The 14,094-nt window shown below is 29.6% G+C and overlaps 1 protein-coding gene across 8 annotated transcripts in view; it reads left to right on the top strand.

Moving 5' to 3' along the window:
• LOC126844931 (dual specificity calcium/calmodulin-dependent 3',5'-cyclic nucleotide phosphodiesterase 1A-like) overlaps positions 1-14,094 on the top strand; it is a 294,426-nt gene that overhangs the window by 251,165 nt on the left and 29,167 nt on the right. For 5 of the 8 annotated variants that reach the window (XM_050583432.1, XM_050583433.1, XM_050583429.1 and 2 more), the window contains one exon: positions 10,514-10,639. In XM_050583432.1, coding sequence (XP_050439389.1) covers positions 10,514-10,639 — 126 coding nt within the window. Of the gene's footprint in view, positions 1-10,510; positions 10,640-14,094 lie in introns of all 8 variants that reach the window. The other 3 variants (XM_050583434.1, XM_050583431.1, XM_050583435.1) reach the window with 1 other exon arrangement.

The following is a 14,094-nucleotide window of genomic DNA, read 5'->3' as shown; positions in this document are numbered from 1 at the left end:
CTCCATTTGTATTTTTTTCTTTCAATTTCAACAATGCATATTACACGAAATTATAAACTGTTTATATATTTCCAAAGCCCTTCTTAGTGTGCAAACACCATTAATTAGATTTTGACTAATTTTACAACGTTGACACCACGATATGTATTTACTAACACGATTCGAAGAAACCCACTTAACGCCTTAGTTAAGACTGGTGCGATAATTCTTTGAAATAGCTTTGTTCGTGATGTTACGCACTGGTATTACCGTGTATACTCAAGCCAAGAAAGCGTCTCGATGGTTTGAGCAAACAGTAAATAATTAAGACAATTCTTCGAAGCTGTGATATAAAAACCTAGAGAATCAAAATTAAACAATCGCTCAAACACCAACACCCGTCGACACAACTTAATGAAAAATAAACAGCTGCACAATGAACCAACCCTAGCTGAAGTTTATTGTTTTTTGCTGCTGAAAATCATATGCAAACTACCACGTGCATACGACAGCGTGTAAAATATTATATAATAACGGATCCTATAGTGTGAAATTCACTATAGAGCTCACTTCGTTTTGTTAACCGTAACAAGATACCTTATTATTTTTGAATCATTAATAAATTAGCTGTCCACATTTCATTCTATGATTCCATGACAGCCTATTTATATATATATATACATATATATTGGGGAGGTCCTTGTATGAGAGTTTAGATAAGTTATATGTCGTTTTTTTTTTTGAAATTTTTATTTGATCACCTCTGCCTCTCGGTTTGAACAAGAAGTTTGGCAAAAATTCCGTTATGATTCTAATCGAATTTTTGGTGATGTAATTCATATTTGCTATACTAGTAGTATTGATAACAGTGTGGATGTATACAGGTGATCATTAAAGATAAGGCGCTCTTTTTTTAGGAAAAAAATTTAAATTTTATAAAAAAAATATTTAAACTTGAATGTTGTATTGTATTTACACTATTCACATATTTTTCATTTACTCCCAACAGATAACAGATTGACTTGTCTGCCAACATTTCGAAACACTATTTCGTTCAATCCTCAGGGCTGTGGTTCGACGTACAGCAGTCGTAGGTAGACAAGTCAATCTGTTTAAGTGGAAGTAACTCAAAATATGAAAATAGTGTAAATACAATTTTGAAATTTTTCTTATTAAAAACGTTTTTATTTATATTATTGTATGCAATTATAAAATTACCAAATACTTATATTTTCCGCACCGCTATTAACTTTTAAAACTTAAAAGGCAATGTATACATTTATCTAGGTAACTTTTTAAATAAAGAATAATTTGCTGAAATATATTATATAATTACAGCTGGTCGATAACCAGTTTTAGATGATTACTTTTAAAAATATTAAATTTTAAAATTTAGGACGGGAGGAAAGGTGAAGCGTGGCATTATTTTTATCTACGTGCATTACTTTACCGCACTCAACCTCCAATCCTAAGCTTTACATTTAAGTAGTTTTAAAAGTAATTATGCAAAACTGATTATCGGCCTGTCAACATTTCTAGAAAATTATTTTTAATTAATAAAGTTAATTAAATGTATACGTTCCCATTTAAGTTTCAAAAGTGCTATGGAAAAAAAATGAAAAATAAACAAATCTGGATATTGTCTAATTTTGTAAAGTAACATAAACTATAATATTTTTAGAAAGAAAAACTATAAAATTGAAATTATTTTTAAAGAAATTGATTTTACGAAAATTAGTGTCTTACCCTTTAAGTGAATAATCCTGTAAACTATTTTTAATGGTAAATAATATTATGTGTTGTCACAGATATTATTATAGATATGGATGTATAAAGTTATTAGATTTTTTATAGATTATGCAATGATTAGGTTGCGTGACCATATTATAAAACTACTGGCTACGCAAACATTGTTAGTGCATTTTAATGTTTTGAAATTATGTAATTCACCTAGTCCACTCACTCACACAATTTCTAATTATGACGAATGGATTGCATGACACCATACAAATTATAATAATAATAGTTCATGCGTTTGTAATTCATGCATTTATGGAAATATGAATGATAATATCATTGTGTGCCGTGTAAAAATAAATAGTTGTTGGTTGTCATTTGTAATTGTCATTAAGCATATACACAAAAACTACATGTGACATAACATTAGTGTTATATACTTTCATAGTGAATTTATGATTGTGTAATGTGTATTATTATAATATAATATAGTTCAACAAGAAAATCACCAAACTGACTGATAACGAAAAACATATTTTGGATAGTTTACCATGGGGTTAAACAATAATAGTTTAAATTGTACCTACACAATTTTGAAGCAAAGATAGATAATAACAGTTATAACAGGATTTTACTTGATGTGATATAGGTTGCAACAGCAATCATGATATTTTAAGAATTTGTAATATTATATAATTTTATTACATCTCGAGAAAATAAAGTGAACTAATAGTAGTGCATTCAGATACAGATAATGTTGGCTAAGGGACTGTTTCGTTGAAATCTCTTATTGAATATCTGCGTGCCCTTTATTTACACTACTGGATTAGCACTGGATAACGTTTGTCAGCTCAAAGAGAACTATAAAATGTGTTCTTAGAACGATGAAAGTTGTATTTTCATGACGTCTAAGAAACGAAGCAGCAACTAATTGGTTTTGGACCCGATAATACAAGTCTAAAGTATTTGGATTTATCTCCACAAAAGAGCTACTGGATAAAGATCATCCAGTAGCTCTTTTTGGGAGGAAAATGTATTTGTCCGAGACGATCTTTGTCTCGGACGACGCGACAGTCGATTGTAAAAATGTCCTTACCACTATTATGTCGTTTCTTGGTCGGTAAGCTGCCCGAAATTCACTATTGTCTTTGTAGAATATTTATTACTTAAGTTTATACTAAAGCTGATATAATTAATATATAATGTGTATAATAATGTTAGAACTCAGAATCTTAAAAAAAAAACCGAGCGAATCATAAAATGCCAAACAGTGATAATTATAATTATTGATTTTATAAATAAATAATTATAATACCGTATTATTAAAAAAAATCAATTTAAGTAATTATATATAAAATACTATTCAAGTTAAAATATTCGTACAAGACTAAAATAAAAAAAAAGAGACCGGATATTTATAAATAGGCACTATAAATTGCATTGTTAAAAAAATAAATCGGTATAAACTGGGTTAGAGTTTATTATTATTGTTGAAAACTAATTTATAAAAATTAGACTAAAGCGATATTAAATATAAAAAGAATACCTATTAAAATGGTATTTTAGCGACGCTGCTGTACGCATAAAATAAAAATATACTTTCAACAATAGCTTAGTAAATACATTTTTTTTATTTTTAAATTAATACAAATTGTAGTTTATAAAAATATCAGCTATTAGCAGTATAAATAATATTATAGCAGCTGGTTTAAAGTAGTATTTATTTTCCATCTCTTGGTCTTTTGGTTTTCTCTAATCAAAAAAATATTATAATAAAAATTTTAAAAAAAATGTAAGCTTATTATTAAGTTTAGAAACAGCGATATAGGCTCAACGTGTATGATTCTAAATACTGAAAATATATTCTAACAGCTACCTACCAAATGTTTATTTGTACATGATAATAGATAACTTGCATAAATAAAATACGAAAATAGAGGAATATTACATTTTAGTAAAATTGTGTGTGTCGTCATTGTAATGCAAAACAATAGTTCGTGTCTTGTAATAAATCTTTTAAGATTTTTCGGTTAAAATTAGTTAAACGAACATTGAGGTGTAAATAATAATGTTTCCAGATGGCCGATGGGGTACAATAAGTAATGTGTCACCGTAACAAAGAAGCATATTAATGTTTCATTTCACAAAGATATTTTTTTATTATTATTATTTAGTATTTTTTTTTTAATTTAAAAAGCTTTGTTTGAAAGTAGTACTTTTTTTTAAATGCTTTATATCTGAGGTGTTTTGCTTTTGTTATCGTGTATTTTACTAATAAATAACAGTCTCTTTGTGCGCGTTTGACACCAGAATGGCAGAATATACGTACAATTATTATAACGATAGTATATGTTAAGCCTAACCGGTGGATTATTACAAAACATATTAAATGGTCAATACCATATTTTATACTTATCAATAGAATATTTTGAATAAAAAATGTGTACTTAAGTACAACGGCAACTTAAAAATGTAATCGATGTAAACTATTATGGCAACCATACATGTACTATTCACAAGGATTAATTTAACAAAAAATGTATCAAAGTATTACTTAATCAAACATTTTCAGCATAATGGTCGTGTCGCAGTTCGCATTGCTTATTCCACCTAAGCTGAGCTATAGACCTAACCTGAACCATGATTACTATATTCGACTCGTTTTAAAATGTTACGGTTATACCACTCGGGTAATGTTTATGAACTATTTGAGCCGCAGTTAAGATTAAATCATATTGGCTAAATGAAGAGTTCACATGGATAAGTAAAGTCATTCGAATTAAATAAATTTTACTCACTTATCAGATTTTTTTTAGGTTTTATAAAACTTAGAGAAATCTTTTGTATGTTATTCACCATAAAAATACTTAAATCATGTCTCTGTCTTGAAATATCAACTGTTACTCGATTTACATAAAGTAAAATAGGCAAAACAGTTAAGTACCGCGTTTTTTTAGTTTGTGACTCCTAATCTAATACATTAGATAACTACTATGATTTTCACGAAGCAACCTTATGACCTGTCATCACTTTTGTCTAGATTTTTTATTTCACGTCCAGAATACTCTTTTATCGTAAATGTTTTCCAAACGATAATGACTTAAGTTTTTGAACTTTTATATTGAAATGTCGTTGAAGATTTTAACGGATAACATATTTTAGCATGGTGAATTTTTAATCAATACTATATTACGGTTCGTTGATTGTATTGTCCTTTTCTTCACAAATCAGTTTCATCGTTGATATGCGAAACCCTATCTAATATTATATCATATTATTTCTATTAATTGAGATGATAATTATAAAATCTGGATTTTCACAAAAAATGCTAATTTAGCCGTTTAAAAATTGTATAAATATCAATACAATATTAAGCTGTGATCCGTGTACCTAAGTAAAATGTTTTTTACAAACATTTCCAGAATAACGCTTATTTGTGACGATACATTGCTTTGGGATTTCAACAAATCCGAAATTTAAAAATAATTTATCTTTTCGATTTTGTGTTTTTTTTAAAAATTTTTATTATAAGAATTATACTTAGATAATAAGTTTTATTTTGTATGAATATTTAGTATTTATTCAATTTTTGAACGAATAAAATAGCGTTTTTTTTGTGATTTCCAGATTTTCAAATTCCTATCAGTAATATTAAAATATGTATTAATATGAGCTCTTTGTGAAAAGTATTTGAATAATAATTTAACTTCGGCATAGTTCACAATGCTCGGGTTGCATCGGTACTAGTGGTTTAGCCCAGGCTCTAGCATTTGACTGTTTTGTTTGAACTGCACATAAAACATTATATATTACGATAAACTAGAGGCTAGAAGCCTTTGATTAAAAACTAGAGTGACCTATGCTAAACTTGAACGTTAGTTGCAAGTCTAGGAATAAACCCGAGCAATGACACGGGAGCTTAGTGGTGAACTACAACATTAATACAGAGCGCCAGAGTAGATACTTAATTATATCACCGCACTCAGAACAGTCTCAAACAGTGAAATTGTCATTTCATCAAGTATACCGACTATGAAGAACCATAACTGGCTATAGTTTATACCATATGTTATTTACATTTTTTCTAAAACGGAATGCTAGATTTATGTCATTATAGGTAATTTACCCGCATATAGGTAAAAGTTAGAACGTTGTTTCGTGGAATGGACTCAATCGCTCGAGTGATTTACACGTTTTTCATTTCGAAACTAACCGCAAAATTCCGTGTCCGGCGACACGTCTGACAGTGGCTATGTATGAATACACTCTACCCTCTACTATACTCACAAGATGCCCGGTGGCTTGACAAGTGAAAACTGCAATGCCCGGTTTAGACGTAAAGTCTCGCTAAAAATGTTGAAAAAATACGAACTGTACAGAAGCAGAGTGACGCGTAGGCGTTAAATCGACCTATATTGGTCTTAGCTAGACTTACGGGCAGACGTCTAGAGATAATATATCTTGCCATAAGGCTCTTAATAATAAACGTACACTAAATGTGTGTGTATATAATATTATATATATCTGTATGTATTTAATCCGAGCAAACCGAAGTTTTCTTATAAACGTCACTGCGTCGACTAGCTACCACCTTTTTCCGGCTCGCCTACTCGTCCGTGTAAACACACATACACACTACAGTGGGATATTATGCTGAAAATGATGAATTGTCTAAAATGTGCACGACGCGAATTCCATGTCCCCTAAACAGAACAAAGTCCAGGTTAGGAACAGGCGGCTTAGATGCTTAGATGATGAGTTATAGTGTAACGTTATAGTATATCACGTCTAAGCGGTGTAAATATTCGTTTCGTTCGGGCGAACTACTATAAAATCATATTAGCACCGCATCATGTTGTAGTCGGTAACCGTTTATTGTTGTGAAACTAACGAGCAAACCAATGTATAAGCGAACCACCGCACACAATGTTTCAAAGCAGAACTATTTTAAATATGATTAGCCGAGATTCGATGTGATCAAACTCGCCACCTGTATTTATTTTGTAACTGCCAGTTCGAAAACTAACGTAAAAAATTAATATTATGATTTAAATAACATGGTAATACATAAAACAGAAAAATATTGATTTTTTTTTTTATTTATTACATTTTTAATGTGTCTCAACATATACCATTTTTTTACAAGCCAAAAAAATTTGCATGTCAAGAAGTTTGTGTAATCTGAAAATATTGTTAATACTATAAGATCGCACTTAACAAAATATATATAATAATTAATTATAATTAAATGTGTAATCTCATTCCTCAATACAATTGTACTAATATCATTCAGTGTCTTTTTTTTTTTGGTCTTAATACCATAATGTACTGTTAGAAATGTGTACAGACGTATTAAACGCATCGAGCCCAGTTATTTGCAAGCTATCTTTAACATGCACTTGTAGTATAACGAACAACCGTTGCGTCTAAATACGGATATTATATCTACATTTTTTTGTTTACAAAGAACATACACGTATGTCTTATCAAGTTCCAACTTATTTCTTACTATGGGAGATAATAATTGTTGTTTTTATTTGACCAGTATTCGTTTTATATAGTTTATGTGTAAATAAATATGATAAAATACTATTTGTCAACTGAGTATTACTAAGAACTATTAAAATATATAATTTAATAAAATCAAATTTACTACTAAGGTATACAATGGGTCCGATTATCCGAATCCCTCCGATAATTTTACCTTCGATGCGTAGCTGGGAAGGTATTGTTTTTACAATGGTGTGTTTTAGTTTTCAATTGTTTTTTGTGTCTAGACCCACGATATCTTTTAAACAGCTGAACCGATACCATCATGTACAGATCAGAAATCGTACCTGAAAGTTACATTAGTGTTACAACAGTGTATTACCGAAATGCATGCAATGTTCCCTTTCGGTGTTTTGTTTAGGGATTTATAAGTAATTACTTGAATTTTAAGCTAGATCACGATAAAAGAATCATATTAATGTCAACATCATTTAAGTAGAACAACGATGGAAACCACTTCACTACATTTCACTTTTGTTAGTTTAAATATGTTTATAATACTATAAACATTTTAAATTATACACGAGATAATTTAAGTTGATTTTATGTATGCACACGATAGCTCTAAAAGTGTTTTTAAATTGTATACATTTATACAACAAACAATTATATAATAATATATGCTTATGGAAGTGTATATGTTTGTTTTTCTCCTCCTAGAGCACTGGATCGATTTTTGTTTCGTTTTTAAGCGTCAACGTATGAACATAATAAAGACTATTTAAGAGTACCATCATAGATGCCATCATTTAAACAGTTCTAAAAATAAAACGGTAAATTCGTTTTAACGTTTTCCATGTAGCCTAAATTTATTGTTTACAAAACAAATTTTAATTTGGCCGTTATTTAAATGATTTATTTAATTAAAATGTCGACAAAAAAAATCTGTTGTTCTCACTATTCTAAGAAATGAATAATTTTTTCTTGCAATGACAAATCTGACAATAATATAAGAAAGATTAAAATTTGTGTAGTTTTTTTGAAGGAATATTTATTTATTTATTTTTTTTTTATTTGAATGGTTATTATAAAATACATTTTTATAGTAAGCCAAGAAATCAATAAACTTGTTTATAATTATTTTTATTTTATTTGAAACTTTGTAACTAAAAAACTGCTTCAACGATTAGAACAATGTTAAGATAATAGTAATAATGGAAATAATAAAACATTAAATTAATATGTTGTAACGGGAAAGGTTTTAAGTTATTATAATAGATCGTTAGATTTTAATTCATATATTAAGTATGCAGTTCAGTGAATTTGTATTAAATTTAGTCATAGGTAGATGATATTATACTATACTATAGAAAGATACACTAATGTAACAACCACAACAATATTATGTATTTTGACCCGCACTTCTCGATTTTACTATGTTAACTATTTTGCAATCTAATATATCCATACATAAGCGTTGCCCATCTACACTATAATTTATATATAATGCTATAAATAGAACATTTTGAATTATACTTTTTTTAAGCATTCGTCAAAATGAATTGAAATAATTTGTATTTTAAAGCATACCAACATAATATTGTAAACTAACATACAACATCATTGTCATAAACACTTTACATTTTATAATTTGAAACTTCAATTAAAGTTGTGACAGTGTGTTATTTGTACAATAATTACATATGTATTATTATATTTCTTGCTAATAACAGAAACCATATACATGTTAAATAATACAAAAACGCATAATAATGTTTGACTTAATAAGTGTAAAAGAAGGTGTGGAGAATTAGTGGTAGTATAAAACATGGACACAAATTACCTGTTTTCATCCTAATACTATTTATCACACTGACGTGTCGACCATTAATCCGCTCTTCCAGTCTTTCTTAGCCGTTGAAGAAATCCTTCTTTTTTATTTTTGCCTCTTCGCTTTAAGAGAATGGTCGAAGCTCGTTTAATGCATACAAATGTAAAATATCGACGACCCAGTTTAATACTGAAAAAACTCAAAAATATATATATATTTTTTTTTGGTACAATGATTTAAAATTACATTTATACACACATGCGGTACTAAAGTGAAATAAATGCTCTCTAATGGTAAACAATATATTATATAAATTATATTAGATTAATGAACTATAATCATTTTTCAATGACAAAAATTATGTAATGCATAACTTTTATTTAAAAATGTTTGAGTGGTTGCAATTTTGAACTATGGTGTCAGAAAAGGTGGCAACAGAAAATATTTTCAGTCACAATGAGTCAAAAAATAATGTCCATAACAATTAATAAAGTATCGTTTAAACAGTAATTTTCTTTTCTTCAGTTTCGAATATATTTTATTTTTCGAGTAAAGTTTTAATACCTAAGATCTGTAAATTAGACTAAAGATCTAGAGTGGGATTATAATTTATACATTCTTAAAAATCTGTAGTGAAACTTTTTTATTTTTAAGAAAAAAATTAGGAAATTACACTTTTGACTTTATTAAATTTCTAGGTTTCTATGTGTAACAGTCAACATATGTCTGAACATATTTGTATTAGATTATGTATTGTTAAGCACGATTGAAAATAAATTTGAGGCGGAAAGGGTAAAGAGACATCTTGTCACAAATTAAAATAATATTAAGAAAAATGTTATTTACAATTTGTTTAAATTTTTGGTTAAGTTTCATTCATTAAATATGTAAAATAATAAGTTGGCAACATTTAAAAATATTAAAGCGTTTTTTCTCAAAAAACACATTTTCTGAAAATAAATTCAAACAAATATAACTTGGCCAATTTTCAAGGTAGGTTAACAATTTAGGTTTCAAAATATTCAGAATTTAGTGTAGAATTTGGAATGACCAATAACTCGAAATATAATTTTAAGCACATTATAGCCCCAAATATACTTTTATCGAGTTTTCTGTCTACATATGCGCATCAAAGCGTTTATTTAAATATGATTTCATCACTTTCAGTTATAACAATTCCTGTACACCTCCAGTGATCTCCCCCACCTTAATAAGATCCTTTCCCACTATGTCTCGATTCCACTGTACTGGCTTTTTAAATTTTTTATTGTACGTTGAATATAATAAACAGACTCTTTTTTTAGGTCTGGTGTTAGTAGAACAAAAAAACTCTCAAATTGATTTAAGTAGTTTAGTAATAACAAACAGGACAAAATTCTGTTGAAAGGAAATTCTGAATGTAATATATGCTTGTGGTATCGAGAACGGCCTGTATGCATAGCATACTAATATTAAGATGTTGTTATTTTTTAGCAGCAAATGAAAATCCGGTCGACGGTGTAATTGAATGCGGGGAAATGGAAGAGTTGATTGAGAGCAAGGGTGCACAAGATCCAGATAATAATGACGATGATCGGCGAGCTCAAGCCTTGACTTCAGCACGTGAGTACACATTTTGGTTAATAGGTTCAATGTGGGATTAAACTATTGACACAAATACTGTTCAATGTTCCCATACATATTTTATCTGATCTCACACAAAGAAAAAACTATTTGTTAATCCTGTCTAAACTTCAATATATTATAATCATTTTAAAAAGTAATTATTCCTATCAATACAATGAATATTGATCATTTGTTCGTTAGATAGGTAGACCAAATGTGTTAAGTAAAAAAGTGAAATGTAAAAATTACAATATATAACTTTTGAAGTTTTATTGAATAAATACACAAATATTTTTATAATGTTTGGCGATTGTGCATTATGTATTTAAAATTAAACAGTAATATAATTTTAAGGAACGCGTTAGACGGCTGAGAAATCATTTATCATAAATACTGTAATTTAGAAGCATAATTTTAAATATAGTATATTGAGAAACGTAGTACAACCATACTCTAAGTTTGCTATAATTTATTTAATTTTAACAAATTTACATACCAGATTCTTTGAAATTATCCTGTCTGACGCCAATGTCTGCTAAACACTAAAGTGACTGGATGCGATCAGTTCCCCATCCGTGGGAACGGGCGGGTGGTCTACCCGCTTTGTAATATGATAAGACGTGCTCGTGCATTAAGAGGGTGTTCGTTTAAAAAGGTCGACAATCTCAGCTCAACTTGATGTTGAATGCAAGCAAACGTGTTTATGGGTACACAAACTAAAATCATGTAAACTTAAAATTTGTTTACGGAGAATCACGGCTAAGCCTTTATTGGTATACCGTTTTTCATAAGACACCCAAAACTACAAAATCACGATGTTAGCATGTATATTTCTATAGTATTATAATGTAATATTAACCTCCTCGTTAAGCGTACAATTATAGGTTTTCGATAACAAAGAGTTACGGCTGTAAAATAAAACTTGAATGAAAACTAATCTGTTACGATTCATTAGTCAGTTAACTGATTTTTTTTACTCGGTCTTAAGTATCCAGATGACGTGAAAATTGCCTTTAATAGAATCTCAATAAATTTAATTAAACTTACAAAAGAAAGTCTCAGATACCTAGTTAAAAATTGTATTTAACTGATGTATTATTAATAGCTACGTTCCATGCGAAAAACAGAGCACATTTACTCGGAATTTGACTATTTGGTGAATTTTCATTTTCAGATTTCACCTAATCAAATATATATGTACCGCAGGTGATGAGTAGGTAAAATATAATTAAGTACAGTTGACAGTTCTTAGTTATATCGGTCCTAAATGAGAGAGGAATTAATAATGTATAATATTCCAAACCATATTCCCGCTGTAACCACTTAAGTGGAAATTTTCAAGAAGGCTTACAGCGTGATATATTTTATGTACTGTAAAACTTGTACTATTCATGACACAATAGTTAAGCGTTGCGAATAGTTTTGAGCAACCCATGCGCTTAACTATTCAGCAGCTGAACACGAAATTTGGTTAATGATAATTAATCTCTTAAATACTCGATTGTCTTTGCCGCACCCTTTTTACGTGTAATATATGTTATTTATAAGAAATATATAAATGTTTTATAAAGATACTTTAAATATTAATTTTAAAAAAATTATTCTTGATTTAAAGTGTTAATAAAATTATATATATTGCAAAAATAAAATAAGATAACCGAATTATTATTACATTATTATTGAAAGAATTGAGTCTGCTCATACGAGTATTGCGGGAACATGACAATTCTTTAGGAAATGTAAATTAAATTGTACACCTTTTAAAATTCGTCTTGAATAGTCGACCAACCTTTTAGCACAGTCATGAGTATCCTGAATTTTGTTTTCGATCATTTCCTTATGTGTTATGGTTTTATTAGGTTCAATCCCATATTCGGGGTTGTTTTTATATTCCTTTAGCTCGGAAAATTAAAAATCATTTTTTTCAATTGGAAGTTGCTCATTTTTCCTATAGCCTTAACAAATTTCTTTAAAAAAAAAGTAATCGTAGACATTGGATTATCAAACAATCACGGTGTTTTTTCCCAGTTATTTAATTGATTTATTAGTTTCCTAAAATCGTCCTTATTGCTTAATTTAAAGAAAACCGCGAAATTCTTCAAATGAACTTTAAATGAGTCTACATATTGTGTTGTATTGTGGTTTATTTTGTGATTTTAAATCGATTAATAATATCCAACAGACCCATAACATTTTTGTATTTAGGAAATTTTGTCCTCTACACCTCAGCATTCACTTATTTATACGGATGCCTCCGTCACAGAAAACCACGCTGGGATGGCTATTGTCCACGGAAACACACAAATCCAATGGACATTATCCAACAAATGCTCCATCTACACTGCAGAAGCCCTGGCTATCCTCAAAGCAATTGAGTTTGCTATAAACAACATAGAGGTTAACCAGGCCATAATTCTTAGTGACTCCCTCTCTAGCCTTATCAGCATCCAGGACCAATGGAAACCCACCGACATCGCAAGAAAAAAACAATACGCACATATTAGGGCCACTCTTGCTGGTAAACACATATCCTACATGTGGATACCAGGACACTGCAACATAACAGGCAACGAGCGCGCTGACATGGCCGCGAAACTGGCCCATTCATCCAATGATTCCCTTTCAGCCCTGGACTTCTCATACCAAGACGTAGAAAAAGTCATAACCAAAAACATACAGGACCAATGGGAAAACAAATGGGTTAAATTAACATCAAAACTACACGAGATTAAACTAACTACCTTCCCTTGGCCTTTCCCTGAGAACACCACGAGAAAACAGGAGACTTCCATTACTCGCCTCAGGATTGGTCATACACATATCGCACACCGACACCTCATGAAGAGAGAAGAACCCCCCGTATGCACCTGCTGTGGCACCCCCCTAACCGTCAAACACATCCTCACAGAATGTCGGAGCTACGACAAGGACAGAAAAAACGCAGACCTGCCAGACCAGCTCTCCGAGTCACTGAACCCTGACCCACGCAATGTCAAAAGCATCATAGAATTCATACACAATTCCAATCTAATCAACAAAATTTAAAAATATAACTGTTTCTTTCATAAAATTACTTATTGTATAATGCATAAGATTGTTATTTAATAATGTAAAATAATGTCAGTCCAATGGCCACAGCTGTCGCGGACTTTATTTAATAAAAAAAAAAAAAAATTATTGTATTTAACATTTGAATAAGATATATTATGAACAGATTGTAGCGAACTAATATTATACAGCGATATTATTGGATTTTTAACCGATTTCATCATAGTAAACATCAGCTCAACAATTTTGTTACTATTGTTCAAACCTCCAAAACTTGTAGTCAGGGTATCCATTATTTCATTGTCAAAACATATTTTTTTAAATTATAGTGTATGTATCATTGTTATAAATCACTACATCAAATTCGTTATAATATATACTTCTTCGTACCTTTTTGTACATTA

Source organism: Adelges cooleyi, unplaced genomic scaffold (assembly GCF_023614345.1).
Source record: "Adelges cooleyi isolate 19-005CV unplaced genomic scaffold, UGA_ACOO_1.1 ACOO_flye_CR_arks_rails_tigmint_CR_PRNA_651, whole genome shotgun sequence".
Classification (NCBI taxonomy): Eukaryota; Metazoa; Arthropoda; class Insecta; order Hemiptera; family Adelgidae; genus Adelges; species Adelges cooleyi.
The sequence above is the reverse complement of the archived record's forward strand: the minus strand, read 5'-3'. Positions and strand labels throughout refer to the sequence as shown.